This window comes from Pelophylax lessonae (assembly GCF_965119305.1).
Source record: "Pelophylax lessonae genome assembly, chromosome: 6".
Taxonomy (NCBI): Eukaryota; Metazoa; Chordata; class Amphibia; order Anura; family Ranidae; genus Pelophylax; species Pelophylax lessonae.
The window spans coordinates 215,778,262-215,805,636 of NC_138773.1; the positions used below are offsets into that span (position 1 = coordinate 215,778,262).

The 27,375-nt window shown below is 37.8% G+C and overlaps 1 protein-coding gene across 14 annotated transcripts in view; it reads left to right on the forward strand.

Annotated features, from left to right (window-relative positions):
- The window catches only part of MAP2 (microtubule associated protein 2), a 321,972-nt gene that overhangs the window by 273,742 nt on the left and 20,855 nt on the right, over positions 1–27,375 (forward strand). For 8 of the 14 annotated variants that reach the window (XM_082262368.1, XM_082262379.1, XM_082262380.1 and 5 more), the window contains 6 exons: positions 1,457–1,690; positions 8,505–11,843; positions 16,863–17,069; positions 17,245–17,379; positions 24,344–24,399; positions 26,789–26,936. In XM_082262368.1, coding sequence (XP_082118494.1) covers positions 1,457–1,690; positions 8,505–11,843; positions 16,863–17,069; positions 17,245–17,379; positions 24,344–24,399; positions 26,789–26,936 — 4,119 coding nt within the window. The remainder of the gene's footprint in view (positions 1–1,456; positions 1,691–8,504; positions 11,844–16,862; positions 17,070–17,244; positions 17,380–24,343; positions 24,400–26,788; positions 26,937–27,375) is intronic. The other 6 variants (XM_082262381.1, XM_082262370.1, XM_082262369.1 and 3 more) reach the window with 4 other exon arrangements.

The window sequence follows — 27,375 nt, forward strand, 5'->3', positions numbered from 1 at the left end:
AAAAAAGTTTCAGCAAACGACTTACCTGTAAAGAAAAAAAAAAAAACACAGAATACTGAGTTTTCCTGCTGTCCTCTAAGCTGAAGGCTGTTTTGATACTGATAAATCATCCCTTGAGGTCTGCTGGGAAACCCACACTTCTGAGAGTGTTGACCTCATGAGTCTCTGCAGCTCTCACTGGTTCCTCCGGTAGACCGCCACCTTCATGTCACTACTGTGTCCTGTAATAATGTGGAAATCAAGTGGAGAAACCAGTTAGAACTGTGGGGGACCCAAGTGATTAACACTCCTGAAACTGGTGGCTCCCTAGTGAGCTTTATGGGTCAAATTTTCAGGGTTGAAATGGTGTTCAGTGGAAGGAGAGATAATTATTATTTTTTTTTTTTTTCTCTACAGGTACATGGCCTGTGTAAACGTTTTATTTAGACAGGGTCAGTATAAGAGGCTGTCTAGGTTTCTACATTCTGCCATATAGCTGCATTAAATTCAGACGTTTGGCATATGGTAACTGTATTTTTGAGTGTAACTACTAAGCTTCAGTTTGACATATTATGTGCCTATAGGCTATCCAATCTGAAACACACCAGATTATTCTGTAAGGGACAATCTTTGCAAGTGTGAGAAGCAACCCCTCGAATGTGGGTAGTTTATTTTCTAAAACAGTAGAATAGTTTGGTGTCTCAAAGGTTACGTAGCCCTGTTTACTTCAGTCATCCAAATTATTATTTTTTAATTCACCTGCACAACTAGGTGTTTGAAGTGAATGCAGCATCAATAGGCTAAGTGAAAATTCTGTTCATGAAGCACATCAGTCACATTTTCCACACAATGTAGATGAAACTAAACTGATACTCAATATTGGCATATATGATAATTTAATACAATAAAATGCATTTGACAATGAAGCCCTATTTACAAGTATTTGAACGTGTACAAGGGGTTAAATAGTTTGTACCTTGATGTAGATAATTTCATCACCAAAGATTTCCAAACTGTTTTATAATAGGTGCTGAAACATTTATTTCCTAGTGCAAAGGCAAGTTTATTAAAAAACAAAAAAAGAATAAAATACATTATATATACTGCAACATATATTTCCATGTAAATCAGCAAGCTGATTGAAGAAAAAAAATATTAAAATAAATGTACTGCACTTTAATAGAAATTCCCAGGCACTGAAGGTCAGATGCATAACAATTAAGCCCACCATTGATCCCCAGTCAATTACTGTTCATAGTATTTCAAACAATATACATTTGGCTAAACTAGTATCCTTTCAGGGTCCTAAATCACAATGGCAAAATGCCAATTAGTCAGGTTGATGCTCCATATATATATATATATGTACTTCTATTATTTTTCCAAAATATTTCATTTAATAGGGTGTTCTTTTCATAACTTTCCTATGAATGTCTTATCTGTTCTCTCCATGTCATCTTGTTTTCCAACTCCAAAGAAGAGAGAGTTAAGGGTCCTGTGACTGAGAAAGAAGACGAGAAAGCTCAGGGGGGAGAAAGCAGGCCAACTGAGTCCTCCAACTTGGGGCTCAGCAAGGTCCAATCAGATTCAGGATCTGATGACACACAACACCAAGAGGAAAGTGTTGTATGCGAAATATCAGATGGAAAAAGCATTACAAAAAGTGAAGCAGAGTCCTCTGCTGTTGTAATGCCTTCCTTACCAGAGGAAGGTGTGTCCTGTGTATGCTCTGCATGTTATTTGCTCCCTAAATCCAACTTAAATGCTCATCTGAGGCTGTTCCATTCATATGTGTTGCCATGATTATTGGCTTTGCTGTTTTCCTAAGCTGACCGCAGTTTGTTGTCTGTCATGGACAGCACAAAGCGTTTCCTACCTCAGTAGCTGATTTCAGGTTACTTTGCCATGATACAAACATGCTTTGCTGCTAAGCTGTTGCTTCGTGTTAGTCTCTCTTCTGCCATGTTAGACGTGTTTGCCAGTCACATTGCTGATGACTATATACCTCTCTGTTTTATTTTTTATTCATTTATTAAATCTTTACATTAGTTCTAACTTTTTTTCATATAGAAGCTCAGTTTTCCAACTTGATTTTATATCTCATTTGTTAATGTTCAATTTTCATTTTGTTTATTTTGTTTATGTTGTCTCTTGATTATTACTATTATTATTATTTTTTTTTTTTTTTACAATTACAGTTTTATTTTTAAAGCATGTCTTCTTCCATTCATTGCAGTCTGCGGCTGCTCATTATAAAGCTATGCTATAAGTTAGCATTCTTTTTTCTTGCCTTGATAAATGTGTAGTTTTGCTGTTTCTTTTCTTCTGTATGTGGTCGTATATGTATTATTAAATATATGATGTTTTAACAGAGTTATTCAAATAGATTAATGACACACCTTATCTAATTTATTACAAACAAGCTTTAAGGGCAAGAAGTACTTTTGTTGCCTATAACAACCATTCATATTTATTGTTTCCTCTTATATCTTGATCTGTTATACATAAAAAAGGCTAACAAAATCTGATTGGGTTCTATGGGGAATCAGAACAATTTAAATGGTAATTTGTTAAGACTGATAAACCAGATACCAGGTTAAGTAACTTAAAGAGAAAATGACCTTTGTCAAGTTAAATGGGACATGTAACCCTTTCTGTTTTAAATGGAACCTGTCAGGATATGGAAGCTGCCCAAGCTGACTTGGTTTAAAGGTGCATGCTCCAGGGTTGTCATAGTTGTTCTGCTTTGACTAATTGGTGAGTCATTGACCTTGAACATGACCTATATATACCCCATACCTCAGCAACAAAAGATCATATATTTCAATCTTGACATGTTTCCTTTAAATAAAAGGTAAAAGGATGGGGAAGGGAACATCATTTTTCCTAGAACATCTGCTTTCAATGGGTTGAAAGAGGATTTAAGTACATATACATATATAATATCATAATCATTTTAAACTGCACTTTCTTTAAATATCTTCTCTTCTTCATTTTCTTTATCACCTACCCTAAAAAAGGTGTTAAAATTCCAGTAAAATAGAAGCAAAGTGACAGGTTACCTGTAAAATTATTTCTAGTTTGTTATACATTTCATAAAATGATTGCTAGCATACCTAGCATTCCTTCTGGAAAACAGCTGCAAATGTTAGTTTAGCTACTGAGGCAGCAGGCAAGGTCTTATGTTGTGGCACTGTAGACTGTTAGTGCAGTCACATACTGATCATGTATGGGCTGATAGTGTCATCTGTGAGATTTTTACAGATGTATATACCAACATGTAACAATAATCCTAATAATTTTAAAAGTTTATTACTGAGTGCCAAACACATTTTTTTTGTTAGCATAAAAAAATTGTGGAAGCCAACAGATTTTAGGAGAAATAGCGGAAAATTGTTTTAAATTCTTACTGTAATTTTCCTTTCCTGATGGACTATATGGCAACATACGTTTTGGATTTAGCCCCACCTCCATTCCTACCCTATAGGACCCCACTCCCATAAATCTTTGCTCCTGTTCAGCATCTGTGTTCTGTAACTAGTCTACTCAGGAACTGGGAGGGGACTCTTGCTGGAGTCCATCAAGAAAGGAAAACCTACGGTAAGTATTTGATAACAATTTTCCATTTTCCTGACACACTCCATGGCAGAATACGTTTTGGGAAATAACTTGCCATACACACCCGGGTGGGCAGATAATGAACAAAAAAAGTTGAATTGACCGTATCAACTGACAGGACTTGTAAGCCAAAATTAACAGAAGACAAAGCAGCTGGTTCAACACAATAATGGGACAGGAACATGTTGATAGAAGACCAGGAGGCTGCTTTACAGATTACTTCAGGGACAAAATGTCTTGAAACCGCCCAAGATGTTGAGATGCTCCGAGTCGAGTGCACTGTCACCGCCTCCGGAGGCACCAAGCCCTTTGCTTTATAGGGCCACTGTATGGTCTGAACGATCCATGCAGCAATCCCTTTAAAACACATCCCTTTAGTCTTTTCACAGAAGGTAACAAATAGGTATTCAGACTGCTGGAAAGAAGCCAGTGGCTTCTAGATACTGCTTCAGGGTATTGCCTACATCAAGTGGATGGATGACAGAGCTCTCGTCTGATCTGAAAGTGGGCGGGACAATCTCCTGATTCTCATGAAGCACAGAGGTAACTTTCGGCTTCTACCCCAGCATAGAAATTAGGACCACTCTGTTTGGGAAGAAAGTCAGAAAAGGTTCTTTTGAGCTCAGAGCTCGAATCTCGGAGACCCTTCTAGCTGATGTGATGGCCACCAAATAGACCGTTTTAAGAGTAAGTTCCTTAATCGTGGGTGGCTTGTCCGGATCCAGACTAAGCTGTGAGAGAAAATTGTGAACTAGTAGGAGGTCCCATTTAGGGAACCTCGGTTTCCTTTGGGGCCTGAGTCTCACTGCCCCCTTAACCACTTAAGCGCCGGAAGATTTTACCCCCTTCCTGACCAGGGGGTATTTTGCGATTCGGCACTGCGTGAATTTAACGGACAATTGCGCGGTCGTGCGACGCTGTACCTAAACGAATTTGATGTCCTTTTTTTCCCACAAACAGAGCTTTCTTTTGGTGGTATTTGATCACCTGTGCGATTTTTTGATCATGCGCTATTAACAAAAAAGAGTGTAAATTTTGCAAAAATAGCAATATTTTTCACATTTTTTTATATGAAATTCCCCCCAAAAAAATGTAAAAATCAAAATTTTTTAACATTTTCGGCCAATTTGTTTTATGCTACCTATGTTTGGTAAAAAAAATCGCAAAAAGCGTATTTTGATTGGTTTGCGCAAAAGTTATCTCGTTTACTAACAAAGGGAAAGATTTTTGTAATTTTTGTTGGTTTTTTTTTAACGCGTAATGGCGGCGATCTGCGATTTTTTTTGCGGTACTGCGACATTGCGGCGGACAGATCGGACCCTTAACTGACATTTTTTGACACTTTCGGGGTTACCAGTGACATTACTGCAGTAATCAGTGCTATACATATGCAATGTTACTGCAAAATGACACTGGTAGTGAAGGGGTTAACTTTATTTGAGAGGGAGGGGTGGTGTGTGTCCCTAGGGGCATGATTCTAACTGTGATTGGCTGTGGGTTGAGCTGTAGAAACAGTGATCAATGGTCCTACATAGTAGAACCGTGTGATCACAGTTTCTACACAGGGGAGAATGACAGGCGGCTTGTTTACACTAGCCGCCTGACTTTCTCCCTCTGCAGCGGCGATCGCAGAGTGACCGGCGGACATCGGGTGCGCGGGGGGGTCCGTGACCATGCGGGAGCGCGCCTCTGGCGGCGCACGCTTGCTCCCTAGACCCTCACAGGCTAGCGACGTAGATCTACGTCACTTTGCCTGTGAGGGGCTGACTGCCGACGTAAATCGTCGTTAGGCAGTCGGCAAGTGGTTAAAGCACTGACAGACAAGCATATGTTTGGCCCATGAAACTCCAGTGAATGCTGAAAATGCCAATACCTGTACCCTGAGTGAGCTGACTGACAGGGACAGGTCACGGCCCGACTGTAGGAAGCTCAGGACGTCTTGGACTTCAGGAGTGACACGTGGATTGGCCCTAGCAGACATATTGTCAGCAAACTTAGACCATATCCTCTAATAAACCCTGTTAGTGCTTTTCCTCCTGGCGTTTAAGAGTGTAGGAATGGCCTCCTCAGGGCAGCCTAGAGCCTAACTTGAGGAAGAGTACTGGAGTTGCAATTTTGAATGTAATCCAGGACCAGGGAAGCACACACCAAACCTTGGGGCAAATACAGTCACCCACAGCAGCTGGGCTATTTGGCCAACAGTTCACCTGCCAGTCAGTGATCAGGCATTTAGCACTTCTTCCATTGCCCACTCCATACCTCACTAATAGCAAGAGCCTTTAGGAGTATTGCGACCTGTCTCCCTTTGCTTGCCTGGCCTTAATCTGAACTTCCAGTTTTGGTAGGAACAGAGCACCCATACAGGTGCTCCGGAGGAGGACAAAAAAGGAACATGAATGCTTAACAGGAGCAAAGATTTATGGGATTGGAGTCCTATAGGGTAGGAATGGAAGTGGGGCTAAACCCAAAACATATGCTGCCATGGAGTCTGTCAGGAACGTTACTTTGTCACTGAATTAGACTAAGGTCTACAAACAAGTGTTTTGTTTTTTTTTGTTTTATTGAGAGGCACTCATTTTATAAACTTTATTTACATGTCACAATCATTCTTCTGATGTAATACCTTCCAAGTTCCAACTATGCCGTGTCATGCAGAAAACTCAGGTTAACGATTTGTTTTGTTAGTGCTTTTTGGTTTTTAGGGCTGTGTGAGAAAATATATTTTTTTACGTCAAAATAATACTTGACTATAAGCAAGATCTCATCTAGAAATTAGTGTAGAGGAAGATGGTGTACAATGGAGAAGAGAATATGTTTTTAGAAAGAAAACGTATTATTTTATATATGTATGAAAAGTATTCATAATATTCATATATATCAAAATTAAAAATGACAAATTTAATTACACACGTAAATACACCCTCTAAAATACCTAAATGCTCATAAAGCCCAACATCATCCAGATTCTTTGTTTTAGGTTTGCCTAGAGTGGGTTAGAACTGCTGCTTTTAGTGATACCCTGTCACATCATGACATACAGCATGTTAGGTGAAAGGAACAACAGGAAATCTCAGTGGGGACAATATAAATATGAAAAAGCCTCTACTGTTACATTTCCCCACTTAATAAATATGTATTTATTGCTGTTTATGTCTATGTTGGACAGGTTTCTTTTACTCTCTGGTCCTGGTGGAGTAGGGATAGGAAGTGAGAAGACATCTCCCAGCAGTAGAAATCATTAGCTTTTCCATTCTAATCAAAAAAGCTTTGAAACTAGTTGAACTTTAAATGTTGATAACTGAGCTTAAGGGCAGCTAACAATATATATTCCTAGTTTTATTTTCTGTGTTATTTGACACATCACCCAGCAGACACAAAGCATTAAGGAAGTGGGAGTCCTGGCTTGTACCAAAGAAATTGGTTATCGGTGAATTCCTTGATTGGATATTTAGCTATTTTTACATCAGGGATGAAATGATACAATTAAAAGTAAGCATATATATTTTCTTTTTTACCAGGGAAACAATTCTAGGAAAGGTTACACAATAAAACATTTTTTAAATAGGTCTTTGGAGTACTGTGTCAGTAGAGAAATCCTGCAATGTGAATCACTTATGTTGTTTTGATACTCTCTGTACTGTTTGTCATGTGTTTACAGATGCACTGTAACCTGATTAATAAAGCATGTACTGTTTATACAAATCTAATATTACTGGGATTATAAATTCAAAGACAAGTACCAAAATTTTGTTTGGATTCTTCTAAATTAAAATCAGATAGTGGATGAGAGATTAACTTCTGCAATCACATTGTCCTTACTGTCAATGCAACACAATACAATGCAATGGAAATGTTTTATTTACTTTGCACATTCTTTTAAATTGCATCACCTAAAAGTTACTATGGAAACTGAATTTTTTTTCCCTTCATAGTAGTTTTGAGTACATTTTTCTTTGAATTAAACTTAACTAATACATGTAGGCGGAAAGGTTTTTATAAATTACAAATGTGCCTAAAGCCTATCCCCGGTCACTGTTTTTAGTGTTTTGGATTGTTTTGTTTTTTTACTGGTAAACTGTTTTTAATTTTTTTTCGCATGTGACTTCATAGAGGTTAACAGAACAAGAAGTTAAAGACACCAGTAATAAAATGTGTTATAATGTCGTAAGTGCGATATATAATATGTTTGATGCAGCCTTCAACGATCCAGTTAATGTTTTTTTAACCTTGTTAGAAAATAAAAATATTGTGGTAGAATTCAGTAGTGCCAGGTCAGGAAATAAAAAGTGAAGGCCCACTGATACAACCATTATTACAATAATGTACGCTTCACCACAGTACTTGGTAGCGCACCATGCCGGAGATATTATGTTACCAAATGCATTACCCAATTAATGTGCTGCCTTAGCATAATACTCAATAATGCATGACATAATGTTCAATAATGCATGTGTGTTAAATGGACCAGCATGGTGTGAATGGGCCCTGCATGTTGATGTCTTACCTAATTAAACTGCTTCCTTTCATAGCAACGTTGTTCAAAATTCCTACCCAAACATTGACATTTTAGGTGCCCTGTACAGTAGCCTAATGTAGGGTTTGTATCTTAACTTAAAAAAAAAAATCTGATTAGGGATAACCCCTATATGATCCCTATTTTTCAAACTAAAGTAACATATCAGCTTCTGAAAATGTTGAAAATAATGATGTATACTTGCCCATAATATGCCATGCAGTATAATCCGGGTTATTCAGGTTACAGTGTGCTGTAATCCCAGGCCCTGCTGTTTTACATATGAGCTGCTGTGCTTTCTGCTTTGTTACATTAATTGTAATGCACTTGTTCACAGAGGTATTTCTGATGAATGATTACTGATATGTTTTGAAAAAAAGTCAAACTTTTCTAGATTTGTTTTCAGCCTCGAAGATGGGGGCACAAGGACATACAGATTCTGTTCCTTCCTCCGTGGAAGTTGTTGAAGATATTCCATCTACTAAGAGCAAGACTGAGGAGGAACCTAAGCAAGATATCCTGGCATCACAAGTCCCTGAGAAAGATGTCAAGAAACCAGAAAAGGAAGATGACAAATTGCCTTCAGCATTAGAAATGCCCAGCACTGATACAGTGTTCGAGGCTCCACATGGCTACTCATTTTCTATAGAACCATGCACTCCTACATCTCCTGAAGCTGAACAAGACTTTATGAAAGCTGAAACTGAAAGCAAAGATAACCTTTCAACATCCCCAACAAGCAATGTAAAGGAAAACCTGTTTTCTAGTTTCCCTTCAAGTGAAAGTTCTGTACCACTTTCGACTGTACAGGATAGAGGGCTGGTTGTCAAAGATGAACTTTCTTTACATACCTCAATGCTTGTTACAGATTCATTTGAGAAAGATGCTACAGATTTCCCACAAATTGCCAAAGATAGTGTCATTGAAAGTTTTCACAGCCAGCTGGCTCAGCCAGAGGCAGAAACCATTAGCATATTAAGTACACAAATGAAAGATGAGACACCTAGTTCAATGACATCAAGTGATGTGTCTATTAAAGTTTCTGACAAACAACTTGATGAAAAAGAGGATGTTCACACCAAGCCGGGTGAAACAATAGGTGAAATTAACATTTTGCCAAAACAAGATGAAACTTTCAGTGGCAAAGCTACTGATACTGAAAAGCAAATTAAAGATAAACTGGAAGCATCAGCAGTAGACACCTTTGAGATTCAAGATGGAAAAGAAATGATGTTGGAATCTCCTAAAGAGAAATCTTTACCAGAATCTAAGGATGATAGTGAAAATGTGGCTGAGCATAAAATCAAGCTGGAGGAGGATAAGTCTGGAATGTCCACATATTTTGAAACATCTGCTCTGAAAGAAGAAGCTTTAGAAGGTAGTGTTCAACAAAGTAGTGATTACTATGAATTGACCGATGTCAAAGAACCCCCGTATGAAGCTGCTTCTATCCCACATATAGCTAAAAGAGATGAAGATGAAGAAGAGAATGACTTAGCCCCAGTGGTTAAAGAAAAGGTCAGTGCAACTCGTGATGTCGGTTATAGTACTCTTACATCTGGAAAGATGCATGCAAATGTATTATCAGGGGATCGTTTGTTCACAATTGATCCAAATATCTATGCGGACAAATCAGAGTTCCTTAGTAAAAATAAAGATGATCTGACCCTCAGTCGTAGTTTAGGACTTGGTGGAAGATCTGCCATTGAGCAAAGAAGTATGTCTATAAATCTTCCAATGTCCTGTCTTGACTCCATAGCACTAGGATTTAGCTATGCTCGTGCTCATGACCTTTCTCCTCTAGCGACCGATATTCTTTCTAATACAAGTGGGAGCCTAGATGAGGGAGATGAAGGCGACTTGCCAGCCACCACCCCAGCTATTGAAAAAGCTCTTTCATTCCCAGAAGAAGCAGAGCAGGAAGAAGAGGATGAAGAAGAGGATAAACAAGAAACAGAAAAAGATACAGGGAAAGAAAGGTTTGAGTTGGAACCATTATGTGAGTCTCAGTATCCGGCTAAAGACTACTACAAGAATGGTACTATCATGGCGCCAGACTTGCCAGAAATGCTAGATTTAACTAAACCTCGATCCAGGCTAGATTCAGGTAGTGCAGAGGCAGATGTTGCTAGAAGAAAGTCTGGAGCTTCTGATGTCATTATTGATGACAGTAGTGTACTCCAGCAAGCATCAGTAATTGAAGGAAGCAGCCTTCTTGTAAAGACAGATAGCCAACAGGAGGAACTAGGCTACTGCGTGTTTAATAAATACACTGTCCCTCTTCCATCTCCAGTACAAGACAGTGAAAGTGTGAGTGGGGGAATGTCCACCCTTTATGAGGGCCTTGCTGTAGATCCATCCATTATTCAAGTAAAACTGGCAGCAGCAGAAAAACTTGGAATAGAAATGCAGGAATCCTGCAGTGACACAGGGTCACCGGGGTGGGAGTCAGAGCAGGATAAAAAGTTTGGTGAGACAAAACTTGATACTGTCTTAGAAAAAGTAGAGGATCTGACTGAGTTAAAAGAATCATTAGGGACAGCAGAGATAAAAGACAAAGTAGAAAGCACAGAGCCTGACTTGAAAGACAAAGAACCCTCAGAGATGAAGGATGAAATAGATAAAATATCTGTTGAGGACTCCAAACCTGAAGAAAGTGAAACAACCCCTGACACTGTCCCTGAAATGGCTATAACAGAGACATCTGAACAAGTCAAGCTATCTACAGAAGAAACACTCAGCCAAGAAGTTACTGAACCTTCTGAGTTGCAGACACAAGAAGATAAGAAAGGAGCAGTTACTGAACCCCAGGTCACTGCAGAAGATTCGGATTCCATCATAGTTAAAGTCATTTCTGATGAAGATGCAGCCACTCTGAAGGAGGGCGGCAAACTTTCTGAACTTGATTTGAAGGAGAAAGGTGCAAAGCCTGACTTAGTACATCAAGAGGCAGTTGACAAAGAAGAGTCTTATGAATCTAGTGGGGAACCAGAACAAGCTCAAGAGCCATCACAAGAAGTCTCCCAGATTGCATCACCTGTAGATACTCAAAAACCAGATGTTGAAGAAATCACTAAGCAAATCACACAAGAACCAGTGGAGACACCTGTTTCCCCTACACAAGAGACAAAGCATGAGGAGCCAGAGGAAGCAGAGGAAGAAACAGTGGAGGAACCTAATTTAGAGCAAACTACGGAGACAGTAGCAAAAACAGAAGAAATTGATCAGAAGATAATACAACCTGTAGGTGAAGAATCTGATAAAGAGCTACATGAGTTAGAGGTAACAGAGGAAAGTAGTAAAGACCTAACACAAGAATTGCCTGAGGAAGCTGATTTAGACAATGTTGATAAAGAACCAGTTGAGGACCACACCGAAGAAATTAAAGGAATTATTGAGTCTGTGGTAACAGTAGAAGATGACTTTATTAAGGTAGAGCAAACTACTGTGGATGAAGGTGAATCTGTGGCTCACAATGTCCGCTTTGCAGCAACTCAACTTGCTGAACTTGAGAAGCCCTTAACAGAAGAAGAAGAAGAGGAGGAGGAAGAGGAGGAGGAAGTAATAGAAGAAGAATCAAATGAAGAGCCCAAAGAAGGATCACCTTGTATGCCAGCTTCCCCAGAAAGGGAGGAAACAGAATACAAGACAGAAACACAGGATGATTACAGAGATGAAACAACTATTGACGATTCCATTCTGGATACAGATAGCATTTGGGTGGACACACAAGGTGAGTTACCATTCTATTTTTATATTTTCTAGACAGTTTTTAAAAATGTTATTTATTGTAGCAATTGGATGGTCATCTGTTTTCTGGAGTTGCAGATCTAAAGCTAACCTCCAGCTATATATATATATAACACACAAAATAGTGCAGGATAATATTCAATAATAAACTACAGAATGTATTTTTTAATGCAAGCAGTGTAATTAACTAACTTTTTTCTTCATATCAGCCTATTGCACCTTGTACAGCATAGCTCAGGCTGGGAGATGAAGGAGTAGCACAAGGAGGCAATCAGTTGTGCTGCAGTACTCATCTGCTAACCAGAAGTATGCTGACAGGTGGAAAAAGCAGAGTGGCAGAGAGAAGAGTTCATCAGTCTGCTGCTTCTAAGTCAGAGGGGAATTAAAGACAGGGGATGGGGGCAAGATCTAGCTGCATTACTTAATGCAGTAGAGATGATGTATCCTACCTGTGTGACAGGGCTATTCTGTGTAGCAGAGCTGTGTAAATCTCAGAAATGGATAGACAGAAATAAAGGTACAGACACTTCCTTATATTATTTTTACTATTTGTATGTAGATGTTTGTTTGGAGTTGAGCTTTAAGTGATACTTAAACAGTAGACCCATCTCCCCCACCACTGGCCACCATTTATTAGTGTTAGTGTTTTACTTTTTGCAAACTGTTGCAAATGTTTAAAAAACTGATCATTTATGTCTACTTTTTACATTTGTGCATTGTATGCATATACAATATAGAAACCATGTAATCTTTTGCACTTATTTATGTGCAAATCCCATACTGGAATACATCCCAGGCTAGTTTTAATACTGCTTTGCAGCCATGGGAATAGTAATTCATGGGTCACTGCAACTCCAGTTTAACACAGTAACATTTAGGAGAATTATACATGTGATTAGATAACATCTGTGATCAGTGGCACTTGTGTATGAAATTTAGTGTGCCAAGGTCTTTATTATGCAGTAGTGTAGAATCCAAATATGAATACACAGTCGTATATTTTTGTGGGCAAAAAGCAAAATTATAGATGCGAGATGTAAGTTATACTTACATTGTTATTCCGGAAAATATACAGAACCTATTCAGCTATAAATGTCATGCATCAGAGAGCTCTAGAACATACAGTGTCATCTACTGGCAAGGGAATATTGAAAGCCACCTCCACCAGTAAGTAATTTGATATGCTAAAGGCAAGGCAGATCAGGAAAATTATCAAATGTGTTAATAATATTTATTACCTGTCTTCTTCCAATATCCATCCTGTTTATACTTTGAAGTATTACATGTGCACAACATAAAACTGCAGTCTGTTTTCTGCATATTGAAGTGTAGACATAGGGACTGTTGTCAATATTACAGAACATTCCTTAGGCCAGGGTTTCTCAACCAGAGTTCCATGTAATCCTAGGGTTCCTCCAGAGGTTCCTTGAGCAATTTCGGCCTGACACCATTGATCCTTTTAGCTATTTTTAAAGGGGAGTGTAAGAAGCATTCTTCCCACTGACCATCACACTAATGTATCATGAGCTGTAGATATAGTAATTTTTAGCAGGGGTTCCCTGAGGCAGAAATGTTATTTTAAGGGTTCTTCTGTGTTAAAAAGGTTGAGAAAGGCTGCCGAAAGCTCTAGGTAATGGTGGTGTTTGGTTTGTCTCTCTGGGAAGCCATATACTGGGGTGCCATGTGTAGTTTGAGAGCACTACATACATTTGTGTATCATTAATTGACAATACCAGTATTATTGGTTAAAGTAACAAGAATTCTACCCTTATAGTAAGGTAACATGATGTTAATTTTAACTCCCTCTGTGAAAAAATGCTGCTGTATTTTAGAAAGAAAAGACGTTTGGCTTCAAAATGCCCTGCTATTGTTTGCCCATAATACTCCAGTGAAAAAGTGAGAATAGCTAACAGCAATGAAGTGTTTTCAGCACAAAGAACAGCTGTCAGCTCTCTGAGCTGGTGACAAATGTGTAATTGCTAGTTTGTTAAGGAGAAGGGGCGTAACAGGTTAGCTGGCAGACAGATAAACAGCTTGTACTTCAACAAAATAATTTGTACTTTGCTATTTGATTTTTAATGAATCACTAAATCCAGAAATGTAGAATATTAAATGAGAGAGAACATGTTTCTGATATGCAGAGAGAACATGTTTCTAGCAAGATGCAGTAACTTGTATTGGGAAGCTGAGTAATAAAAAAAAAAAAAAGAACTTGGCCTGACACCTACACAGTGGAATTAGCCTGTTTTTGGTTGAACTAAAGGTCATACATATTAACATATCATATCATAGGTCATAAATAAAAATGGGTGACCAGGAGCAAGGGTGAATATAGTTCCGCTTTAATTTTATTGAAAGCTGAAGTCTAGGCACACTGCTAATAGTTCGTAACCATGTCCCTGTAGTTCTGAGATTTACACAGGCCTGCCAAAAAGCAGAACCAGATTGGCGACCTGACTTTTGACTGCTGTGGTAAAGTCATACAGCCTGGTCACCTCCCCATCCCCAGCCTGATTGGACAATATCAGAGCATCAGCAGAGAAATAAACCAGTCCTTCTGTTTACTCTGCTTTTTCTTCCTGCCAGCTTGTCACTTGACATCACGTGTGTACTACAGCTGATTGACCCCTAATGCCGCCTCTTCCTCTCTCAGTTTTGTTATACAGGGGGTTACAAGAGGCTGATACCAAGCTAAAATGGAATTGAATGCTCCTATTCTTTACAGCCAAAGAAGCAGCCATCTTAGCCTTTGTATGATCTGCAGTTGCCATGGTACTGTACAAGTGCTTTGACGCCAGCATTTTTTTGGCTTGACAGTTTGGTTGAGAGCTTACATAAGCACACTAGTAACTGTAACAATTATCATTCAGGACATGCCTGATTTGGGAGACAGTTAAATCTGTAGATTTACTTCCCCTCTTTAAAGGGGAACTTTACTTATTAGAACTTGATAAAAAAGAATGTTCTTTATTAAGGAACATACATTCCACATTTTATCTATGCTACCCAAATTAGTGTGTACTGTAAATTGCCTCCAGCTCCTGTTTGTTTATGCTGGAGGCTGCCATTTTGCTGAAGCCCAGAGCCCCTGAACAGCAGTAAATCACACTGGATGGAATAATAACTGATCACATTTGCAGCACCATGGCAGTTGTAGATCAAAAAGAAAGCAGCTTCCTTGGCTGTAAAGGATAGGAGGATTTCATTCTGCTTTAAGGCTGTCAGCAGATCAGCCTCTACAAATTCAGCAGTGCCTAAAAATGCCTAAGAATGGAGAGCATGAGTATGTGCAGAGCAGGTTGAGACAGTGCATTACTGGATTTTAAACAGTATAAACACTTATTTTTTATGTTTTTTATAGCTATACCTGCAAAATGGGCCAGCCTGAAGTGATCGAGCAGGACTTCATTTTCTGACTAAAGTTCTGCTTTAAGTGTAACTATGGCCAAAATAAAAAAAAAATATATATGATAAAGTTTTTCACTAGACTTAACACAATAGCATTAACGCTTAGCATTTCTGAGCCCCTTGTTACTTTGTTTTATTACCTGGTGATCCGGCCAGCAACTCTGTTGTTTTTTAACTTCCTTTAACAGACCAGGCTGCGCAGCAAAGGTGGCAGTTGGAGGGTTGAGAGAATCCAATTAATATTGATAGGGGTACTTACAATGATCATCTTTTATTCACTTATGTAAAATCTTTATCCCAAAAGGCCAAAAAACGATTGCTGTAACTTCTTAAAAAATGTTTGCGGAGTTGGGCTTTACAATGTTAGTCATTAATGTAAAGTCCATCTAAATCTAGTGGACCATCTAACGCTACCCACTGATTGAGAATGCTACTGGCAATACACCAGATGAAAATAAGGGATTAATATTCAGTGTGCTATATGCAGCAACTCTGTGCAATCATCTGGCCATATACCGATATACTATTTTTATAATATCTCTTTTTGTTGTTTTGTATACCTTGCACCTTTGCTCGTGAGGGTCTTTAATTTTATATACACTTAGGAATCTGTATTCCCTAGTGCATACTGAATCGCCCCTGCATGGGTTAGTAATTAAGGCCATGGTATGCCTTGTACCTTATTCTTGTTTACTTTGTGATTAATAGTGTCAACCTTCTTTGTACCAGAAAAAAAAGGATTAAAAACCCCCCAAAAAGGAAAGCTTATGCAGCCACCACATCCAAATGATTGGTAAACTACATGATATAACATTTTTTTCAGTTACACTTTAACCTCTTCCCGCCGGCTGTATGCATATATTTTGCCTAAATGTAAACATTTCTGTGCTGATAACGTCTGCCCACCTTACCGGTGGGGGTTGGAAAGCTCCTGTTGCATACTTGCAATCGGAAGGTTTCCAATGATGTGACTGCTGTGACAGCCAATCACAGTATCACAGTATGCATCTAGAATCTCTTAAAGGGCCGGGTGGCGGCAGGAAGGGGTTAAGTTTAGGTACTTACACTAGCTGCACATAAAAATGCATTTTATTATTTTTTTTGGATACATAATTGCATTAATTGGTGTTTTCTTTATATTTGACTGAAGTTTACCTTTAGGCAATAGAAACATTTAATAAATATACAACATTCTTGTGACTCCCAGTTGTCTGCTTGGCAGACTAACTTTGAATTTTGAATTATATTAACAATTACACCATGTCATCACATTAGAAATGGCCATTGCTATGTAAGGGAGGACCACTTTGTGTGGCAACATGAAGACCTTCAGGAATGGTCCATTTTTATGCTAGCAACCCTTCTCAACATGTTTTTCTTAATGTGAAACATGTTTAGAGTTACAAACACACAAATTTACAGTACTAGATAGTATTAATAGTGTTAGAATGCTAGTATCAAATTATTTTCAAAAGAAAAGTGCATTCATCTTTTATAACAATCAGTAGATCGTAATCACTTTAGCTTGCTAGTATTTTCCTTTCTCCAAACACTCATGTATATGCTGCTCTCCTAAATCTTTCCAACTGTACAGATGATGAAAGAAGTATCATGACTGAAGCTATAGAAGCAATTCCAAAGGAGGAGAAGGTAGAGCGAGAAGTACAGAAGGCTCCCATTGAAAGACATAGAAAAGATAAGCAAATTAAAACTGGCCGAGGTCGAATGTCTACTCCAGAAAGAAAAATTACTAAAAAGGAACCCTGCACAACCTCCAGAGATGAAGTGAGAAGGAAAAAAGGTCCATCACTTATTCATCTTTTATATCCAGGCACATATTTATGGCTCGTCCAGGGAGCCTAAATAAATAGATATAACTCAGCAGTGTTTTTTTTTTTTTTTATTGTTACTGAATGTTGTAATTTCCCCTGACCTGTACTTTCTTTCTCTTTTTTTCTTATTTTCCTCATCTATAGCAGTTCTTAAGAAAGCTGAAATTGGTAAAAAATCTGACGTTCAGACCCACTCTCCCTCCAGGAAAGTAATTTTAAAACCTGCGGTCAAGCAGTCTAGACCGGCCCATCAGGCCTGCGTGAGGAGAAAGCCGGCAGGTGACCGCTCTGTTAAATTTTTTGCAAATGTGGCTGGCAAACATGATTTTGGTTAGTTTCCATGTTGCGTTGCTTGCAGTTTCATCCTTGCAAAATTTCTTCTCTTTTTGTTTTTTTTGTTTCCCATTTGAAGAATATCCAGGCTTCCATAGTAACTAATTTTCCATGTTAAAGCATTGCAAACATTTTATTTTACTTTGTGTTGCTTCTTATTTAGTTTCCTGTTCTATTTATTTGTTGATTTATGGATTCTTGTTCATTTCTTTGCAGAATTCATGATCACATTCGCTTGCGAAGCCATAAGCGTGCATTGGTTGTATCTTGGCATAGTGACTTAGTGCTTTCTTAGAAGTTTGTATATCCATGTCTCTGTTCTGGTGGAAACCTCATGATCGATTGCAACCATGGTACACATTTCCATTGATATGCCTCTGTCTCATACATTAATTACATCATCTCTAAATCTGTTCTTGTCTACTGTAGAGATAAGTAAAACGGATCTTTTGCTAGTTTCTGTAAATACCCCCCCCCCCCCCCATGTTTATGCTTATACAGTACATATTAGCTTATAGTGTTCCCAGTCTGTACTGAGTAAACATTCAAAACCATTTAGGTATTATAAGTTCAATGTGTGCAACAGATTGGCAACCAGTGATCCACAACTGCCACATGTTGCCTGTTCCTGTTTCAGATCATATTTTCTGATTACTGACTTTAAAATACATATCAGTTAGAAGTAGCTTGTGGGTTGAATCCCCCACTGTCCTAATTTATCCTTTGTTATCTTAGCAAACGTCCCAGGTTGCTGCAGGTGTTAAAAAAACAAAAAAAAAAAACAAAGAATTCCCCTTTGCCTCTTGGATTTTCTGTATGTCATAAATCATGTAGAATGATGCATTAGGAATGAGGTTTGGTGGCAAGGTGGGAATTAGAGCCATACACTTCCTGGGAAAATCTCCAAGACTATAAAAAGCCAAGGGATCTTTCAGCCCAGCAAGGTTTACTTCTAACCCATTTAATAGTTTTAAGTGGACTGATCCCATAAAGGCTAGAATGGAGTCCATCTGTTTCAGTCAGGTCATCTAACTGACATTGATAGCTGTCATAGTTGAACATTTAAACAAAATATTTTAGCATTTTGTAATTTCTTTTAAGGAAAAGGGGGGATTTTTTGATGGGAATAGAAGAGGGCAAAGTTAGAAAGTTGTAATGTTTTACTATGGTCCAGCTAATATTTGAGGTTAGATAGACGAGAAAACACGTCATATGTTTTAATATGCTTTATATATTTGTTTTCATACTTTAAAAAACTAGCAGGGTCATTTTTTTTAAACTACATTGTACAGGATTGTCATTTCCTTCATTGTCCCTACATCTATATATATTTTGTGCCTGATATCTTAGTTGTTGCGAAAGCTAACAACTGATGCAGATGCACAAATATGTACAGTGGCTACAATAGAGTGATCAGCAGGGATGCTGGTCTTAAAGCAACCATAATTACAGATTTTTATCTAGCTTGCTATACATGGACTGAACAGGGACTTGCTGGGACAAATTAGAGATTTAGCATTTAGGGCAGCTGTGTCCTAACCAGATTTGGTCATATACAGCTATTATTTTTCCTGTGAATTATTTTTATTGCAGTTTTATTAAAATAATAATTCAGAGACATTTGCACCACTCAAACACAAGGGTGCATGAAATAACACAGAAAACAAAACAGTATTGTAGATGACCACGCGGCCTAAGGGATATCCGTATAGTACTCCTTACAGAAAACACTCAAGTTTTTTTTTAGAGGGGATAAAGAGGATGGAGGAGGAAGGCAAATGTAGGTTATAGGTTATGGATGGAGTAAAATAACAAGCCACATGGGAAAAAGAAAAACACATTGAACAAAAAAGAAAGTTAATTAAAAGAAGGAATGTGGAATCTTGAAATAGATTGTGTCTGTAAGTGGGAGAATTGTAAAACACGTGTCAGACTTTGTGAAATTAAGTCTGGATGGACAAATACTACTCAAGGCTTCCGAATCTTAAGGAATACAATTTTCTTCTCTTTTTAATCAATTGGGAAGCCAACTGTTCAATTTATTACCTCTAAGGAGCATAATGTTGATATTATCTTGGTTTGCTGTGAGGAGGGAAAAGTCAGTTTATATTGTGCTTTGTTAAAGGAAAGCTGTAGTGAGGAAGTATGGAGGCTGTCATTGATGATCTTGTGAATCTGCTCGCTTTCAATTAATCCAAATACTTCAATATTTTCTAAGTCAACGATTCACCCAAGTTTGCAGATTAAGGGATGTGACTTCACTCTGATATTACTGATCTTCATGCTTGTTGCTGGCCAGTTTTTTAAAATACTAAAGCAAGAGACAGACAGGCAAATGGTATTGTAAGAAGCAAATCAGAAATAGCAGCCTCAACATTTTTCTTAATATAGATATTTTATTTGGTGCTTGAAGTCAAGCTATGGATCTAAGGAGCAGAATTCAGTTTTCTGTAGTTCCACCAAATATAGAGCATTGAATCCCAAGCATTTCACTCTCAAAATAGAATATTGAGGTGTCTAGGCACAGCATGTACAGTGTGTGCGTGTGAGAATCCAATTCTGCATAATAAAACGTTCTGTGCTCTTTGTAATGCATTAAACATGATTTCATATTTGATATGATTTAAAGCTGCTTACACTTGCCTTCAGTTTCACTACTCCAGCATTCCCAAAGCAGTTAGGAGAAATACCTGGCATGTCTGGACATGAATAGCTTGTGACCAATTCCCCTTCCTCCCATGATGCAGCACTGGTTACCTGAATGACCAGTCACTGGACACCAGCAGTGTCACTTGGAGCAGAAGGAGAGCCTTGGGTAAGCTCTGACAGGAGTAATTTGGAGCCTATACATGGCTTCTCCTCTTTGCTTCTGCAGGCAAACAGAGCATACATGGGCAAAGCACAAATCCTTTTTGACCGACCACACATGTAATAATCTAATTGTAAAGCCACTTTAATGTCGGCCAAACATATAATACATTAATCATTATTTGTTTAAAATTATCAGTTGCTCAAAAATGACCATTGTATAAACAAAGAACATGGATTTTAAGGTGGATTTTCTACCAACAATCACTTATGTTCGTATGTTTCTAAATTATGTGATTTTTTAAATCAAAACAATCAATATATTAAAGCTGAACTCCAGCCCTACCTTTTGTACAGATTCTTCTCCTGATCTGAAATTGCTTAGTCTGATTTCACTGCACATTGTGAGCTTCTCACTATATGCATTAGAAGCTTCAGATAGAGCCTACTTAATTTCCTGGCTGGAGGATGTCACGCATCGTTGCTGCCTTTCCTCCTCAGCCTTACTGTAACTGACCTTGAATTCAGTTATTTCAATTATGAAAGCTCAGCATTACCTAGGGTAGTTTGCATGCAAATACAGTCTGTCCAAGAATTCCCACTACTCCAGACTGACGCCTACCCATTAAAGTCGAGCTAAACTCCTTTACATTTACCTATGCTTCAATGATCTTATGTCCCTCGCTAGTACTGGCATCTTCTACCCGGCTTCTTCCAGGAGCTGGGCTGCAGCTGTCTTCATTGGCCAGCATGGGATGACGTCACTTTCTGTGCATGCGCAGAAGTGCTGTCATCCCAGTACAAAGGCTAGAATTCTGGCACAGAAGATGAATATCTGCAATGATGGGCTGAACTAGTCTTAGGGGAGGATTTAATATTATGGGTGTCCCCGAGCTTAAGAATAAATAAATAAATAAATATATAATGGGGTAAGTGATTACTAGAGTTGGGCTGCTGCTGATAACAAAGGCCTTTAAAAATGTGGTTGTGTAGGTATCAGCCCTGCTCCTCTATGTGAAAATGAAATAAATAAATAAAACGATAGAGTGTCAAGTGCAGATTGTCTGTGTCAAATATACTAATGTAAAATGAATCCTCCTATTACTGACACAAATGTGTCCTAAAAATGACAGTACTATTACCAAATGTGTGACACAATACTGTGTATACAAAAATGGATAAATACATACTGTAAGTAACATTTATAAATAGATAAATAAATACAAATATAAATTGCCAAGTGAAAATTTTCCTTATAATTAGTAACTGTATATATATATCAAATGAATAAGTTCATCAAAAAGTGCCAGTGTTTGAGATCCCAACAATTGTGAGTCAGTTTGTGCTCCCCTCCTGTGTCCCCACTCACCAGAGCAATAAAAAAGATGGGCATCTAATGCTATATCAGCATGTAAAGAGATGGTATGTGTTCATATCTTCCTGTTAAGACCGGATGTGTGTATCATGTATCTTAATCAAATGCTACTTTCTTCCTGGTAAGACCGGATGCGTGTATCCTGCATCTTAATCAAATGCTGTTTAAGGGTCCTTGTCCATATGGCTCCCAATGACAAGTATTCATGCAATTGAAAAAGAGATCTCCATGGTGTGATATCATAAACTTTATTAAAATATTAAAATCAATGCACTTACAAGAAAAAAGTAAAGATCAGCCTCTAAAATCGCGTGGTGAGTGCCGCCTTGGCATGCATTCCAACCACCGGACATGACGTGAGACGTTTGTTCCCTGCTTTATGCGTCTCGCCTCTCCCACTTCAGATGATGCCCAGTGGGAGGGGCGAAACGCAATTTTAGAGGCTGATCTTTCCTTTTTTACTTGTAAGTGCATTGATTTCAATATTTTAATAAAGCTTACGTTATCACACCATAGAGATCTCCTTTTCAATTGCATGAATACTTGTCATGGGGAGCCATATGGACAAGGACCCTTAAACAGCATTTGATTAAGATACAGGATACACGCATCCGGTCTTACCAGGAAGATAAGAACACATACCATCTCTTTAAATGCTGATATAGCATTGGATGCCCGTCTTATTCATTGCTCCGGTGAGTAGGGACACAGGAGGGAAGCACAGAGTGACTCACAATTGTTTGGATCTCAAGCACTGGCACTTTTTGATGAACTTATTAGTTTGATATATACACACGGTTACTAATTATAAGGCCAATTTTAGAATGGTAATTTATTTTTTTATTTATTTATCTATTTATAAATGAGATTTATGTATTTATCCATTTTTTGCATACACAGTATTGTGTCACACATTTGGTAATAGTACTGTCATTTTTAGGACACATTTGTGTCAGTAATAGGAGGATTAATTTAACATCAGTATATTTGTCACAGACAATCTGCAATTGACACTTTATCGTTTTATTTATTGATTTATTTAGTTTTCACATAGTGGAGCATCGCTGATACCTACACAACCACATTAGGAGAAGATTATTGTTAGATTAGGGGTTACGTTTGGGGAAGTTGGGGGTGACCTTTGGGAGAGATCTTTTCTGCACTAGGAAACCTGCACTGAAAGCTACTAGCATAGGTCTTTTGCATTCTGAAAACAACATACTAATTCAACAACCTAAAGCTGGATACACACTATACAACTTTCTTTAGATTGTTTTCTTTAGATTTACCAAAACCATATAATAGGAGGTCAAACCGAAACACTTTAAATTTGTATGCAATCAGGCAGGCCCTTGCACTACATAGTTTAATGTAAATTTAAAGAAAATCTAACAACAAAAGTTGTATTGTGTGTATCCAGCCTTAGACTTAGATAACAATAACCATCAGGTTCACCTCCTATGGCTACGTGCGTACCATACAGAAAACACCGCCCTGAAGCCTGTAAAATGCGTTGGGTCTACCCAACAAAAGATTTTGACCATCTATCCGCCATCATGTCTTTTCATGCCTGATTGCTTCTTTACCTACTGGTGCTTATAAGCCCACATTGCTTTGTTTGCTTTATAGTATATTCATAACCACGGTCATTATCTGAGAGCTGATGCTTGTTAAAAGAGGTTGCTTTGTTCTGTTTTCTATCATTATCCAGTTTGTTAGTGGTTTGTAAATACTTTTTCTCCTTTCATACCATCAGCCTCACACTTATATACGCCCCAACATCTATCAAACCATTAGCCATTCATTAAGACCTGAACGTTTTCTTGTTCTCCATGTTTTCTTCACTGGTAATCTAGGTTTATATTGCCTTTGTCTTGTCTTATATTTGTCTTTTTGGGGGCATATGCCTCACTTTCTGCCCCAAGTTAAGACAGAAAATAAGGAAAAATCTATCAAACAAGGACCAGACAGCAAAAAAAACATTTTAAGTTGTTTTAGTGAAATTTTCCTAAAAACCCTAGATATCATAACCACTTTAATTGCTCTGAGTTTACTGATAGATTATGCGCAGACTTTATCTGATGCTTGTAGGTTAGCTGCAGATGCTTACAGCATTATAGCTACGACAGCAGTCCACATGCCGTAGAGTAAAAACTAGCTTTATGTAAGTAGACATTTTTTTTCAATCTCAGAAACATCACAAAAAATACAGATACATTCATGGTAAGAATATGCATTTCCAGTAATAGGTTGTTAACTCTCACTAGTTCGTTTTTTTACGAAAGTAGTGTAGGAAATTGCCTCAAAGTTGGTAATATTTCTTAGAATTTGATTCTTGCTGCAAAATAAGTGTGCCTATGTGTTCCCTGTGTGTCATGTAATGCATGTTATTGTGTATGGATTAACGTTTGTATCAAATTGACATGATGAAGGTATAGTCAAAAATTATGTACTGAATGCTTATTTTATTGTTCAAGCAGGCTCTATTATTGTCTATCCTAAAAAAATCAGTTAACCAATATTGTTAAGCTAGTGATAACAGTGCTCAAAGTTAAGTCGCAAAACTGTTGTAAAGCATTAGAAACCACCAATACACTTACTAGTAGAGTGATGATAATTATGATCTGAAAAGAAGCTGGTCTACCAGGACCTCCTGTCTGGTGGTTCCATCCTATTGAAATGAATGCTTGTAACCATTAAGTTTTTTTTCCTGTGCTATGCCAACAGGGGGAGATTCTCAGCAAATGCCAAGTTCCCTCCGGCAATCCAGGGACAGGATCACTGTGAGTAAAAAATCGAATACTTTCTTTTTGGAAGAATTCATTTCAGAGAGATGCAAAATATATTAGGACCAGGCTAGGAGCATGCAAACCAGAGCAACCTGGCTTTCTGAATTAAATCAGATCAAATTGCTAGGTGCTAGATTAGGACTACTGACAGGTGTTATTAGTTAAGCTGGCCATACTTTATACAATTTTCTTATTTAATTTCCTTTAGATTTACCTTCAACTGTGTAGTACAAGGGCCTGCCTGATTTCATACAAATTGAAAGTGTTTAGGTTTGACCTAATATTATATATTTTTTGTAAATCTAAGGGAAATTTGTACAAGGGAATTGTATAATGTATAGTCAGATTTAATGTGTCCCCATTGGGGAGATTTTTTGTGCAGATATTGGAATAGGAAAAAACATGACATTAGGCACCCTATCATTAATTGGTCCATTGCATCGATGGACAGAGACACATAGAAACACAATAATGTGTAATGTTAGTTTGACAATAGTGGCAGGAAAACAGTGTTAGGGTCTCTTAGCCACAACATGATGGTATATGTTAATAACAAATTAATTGGAAAATGGCACCTACTTCCAATAAAATACAAATATATCAATAGGTACAGCTGACGTCAAATTTGGTAATTTACCAAACAATAAATGTGTATACCTTGTGAGGCACTAATACAAACAAACTGGCTAACCAGTCCAGGCCTTTTTAGTGGGTGCCGTTCCAAGGCACAGGAAAATGGGAGTTTTTATGCATTGTTTTTTAAGAAAACTTTTTATAACGATACTGCTCGATCATTATGCTTCACATTTTGTATTCTGGGAATAGCTATGGCATACCATACCCTGCTGTGGATGTGAGATCTAAACCTCCTCTTATTAAGCCCAGAGAACTGGCATGATGGTTTTGGCAGATATAAATTGGAAGATCCTTAAACTGGTCTTAGCTTACTAGGAAAAGTTTATCTAAGCGATTTGGGTCGTGGTGACCCGTATCCATCTGGTGAGTTACCCATTCACAATAATGTGGCGGCGCACTATTCAAAAGAGCACTTATTGGTTTATTTGCTAAGAAGATTATACCTTACTTTATTCACATGGTGATTGGAAGAACCCAAGATAAAATGGACATTTAAGAATTTAAAATGTAAAGTTTGTGTCTAATATATGATTTATTATTGTTTGTATTAGCGCCTCACAATGTATACACATATGTTAATAACAGTTCCTAGTTACAGGAACAGCTACAGTACATCAAGGCAATATCTGGACATCATGCAGCCCTACACACACCTATGACCTTTTGTAAAGCTCCTCTGCTTGTATCTTGTGCTTGTTTTAGGAAAACCTAAAGCTAGAATGCAGTATTAAGAGACAACATGTGGCCTACCTTATATACAGGACTACTATTTGTACAGGCCACAAGACAAGGGAAAAGTCAAATCTATAAAGAGCCTACTCTTCTCTTTTACAGTTTTCTGCCATTAAAAAAACAGTACTTCCAGCCACAAGGAAACACGTGCTGCTCTTTCAAAAAGTTGATACATTCACAGAACTTTATAGGACTGAATCAGCAGGCACCTTGTAATATTTTATTTATTTATTACAGGTACTTATAAAGCACCATCAATTTTACGCTTTACATATATATTCTACATTCACATCAGTCTCTGCCCTCAAGGAGCTTACAATCTAAGGTCCTTAACTCCCATACATACACATACTATGGCCAATTTAGACAGGAACCATTTAGCCTACCAGCCAAATTCTTTGGAGTGTGGGAGAAAACTGGAGGAAACCCACGCAGGCACAGAGAGAATATGCAAACTCCAGGCAGGTAGTACAATGGTTGGGATTTGAACCGTTGACCCTAGTACTGCTAGGTGGAAGTGCTAACCATTTAGCCACTGTGTATCTAAAACCATCCCATGATATGACTATTTTTTTGTAATACAGAGTCACAGTTAAAAAATATTTGTTTCCACAACAGTCACACCAACATGTACAATCCCATGTCAGTTTGAGCAGAAAACTGTTCATTTTTCAAATGAATCAGTGAAAACCTTAGAAACCCATCCAACTATGGGCTGAATATAAAAACACCAAGATATAAACTTTCTCATTTTTCTTTTTATTTTTTTATAAGATGCATAAACTATGAAAATATTCATTTTTTTCATTACTTTTTTCTATGTTTTATTTTAATTTTGGAAATATACAAATAACAGATTAAAGGTGTTAAAGGAATAAAGTTACAGGGTCTCAAGCACTTGCTGTAAGTTGAACTGTGCCATAGTTTACTAGGAATAAATGTTTTATTATTCCAAGATTGTTGGAAAAGTGATTTTACAGTGTCGTAATTACTTTATCTTTGGTACTTTGTTTAGGATGGGGTAACTAAAAGTCCGGAAAAACGCTCGTCTTTGCCCAGACCTTCTTCTATTCATCCCACCAGGAAGATCATCCCTATAGATAAGGACGAAAACTCCATATCCACCAGCACTTCAGTGTCCTCCTCAGTGAGACGCACCACCAGTATGTTCACCGCTGTTTACGTTTAATCTTAGATTGGGGAAGGATTGGGAGCTGTCTTAGGTGTCTGTCTTCATAAATGTCCCTGTTGCACAGATTCTCCTCTCTACATGTGTGGATTCCAGGTTTGGAAGTGAGGAGAAATCTCCCCAACACAAGGTCTCTACTTTACCACTCTTCCCAAAAATACTAGACCTCAAGTTCTACCTAATTGTGTATTAACCCATATCAACCAATCAGAAATCATCTTTCACTGCGCTTTTCCCAAAATATAGAAAACAGTCATTTTCATCAGCTGCTGTTTTCTGCTCATCAGTGCTAGTTCGACTGGCCTTTTAATCTGATACTTTCATTAATTATCAAAATTATTGTTATAATAAAATAGATTGTATGCATTGCATGATACCAACAAAGTTTTCTGTACAAATAAACTGGGACTGCT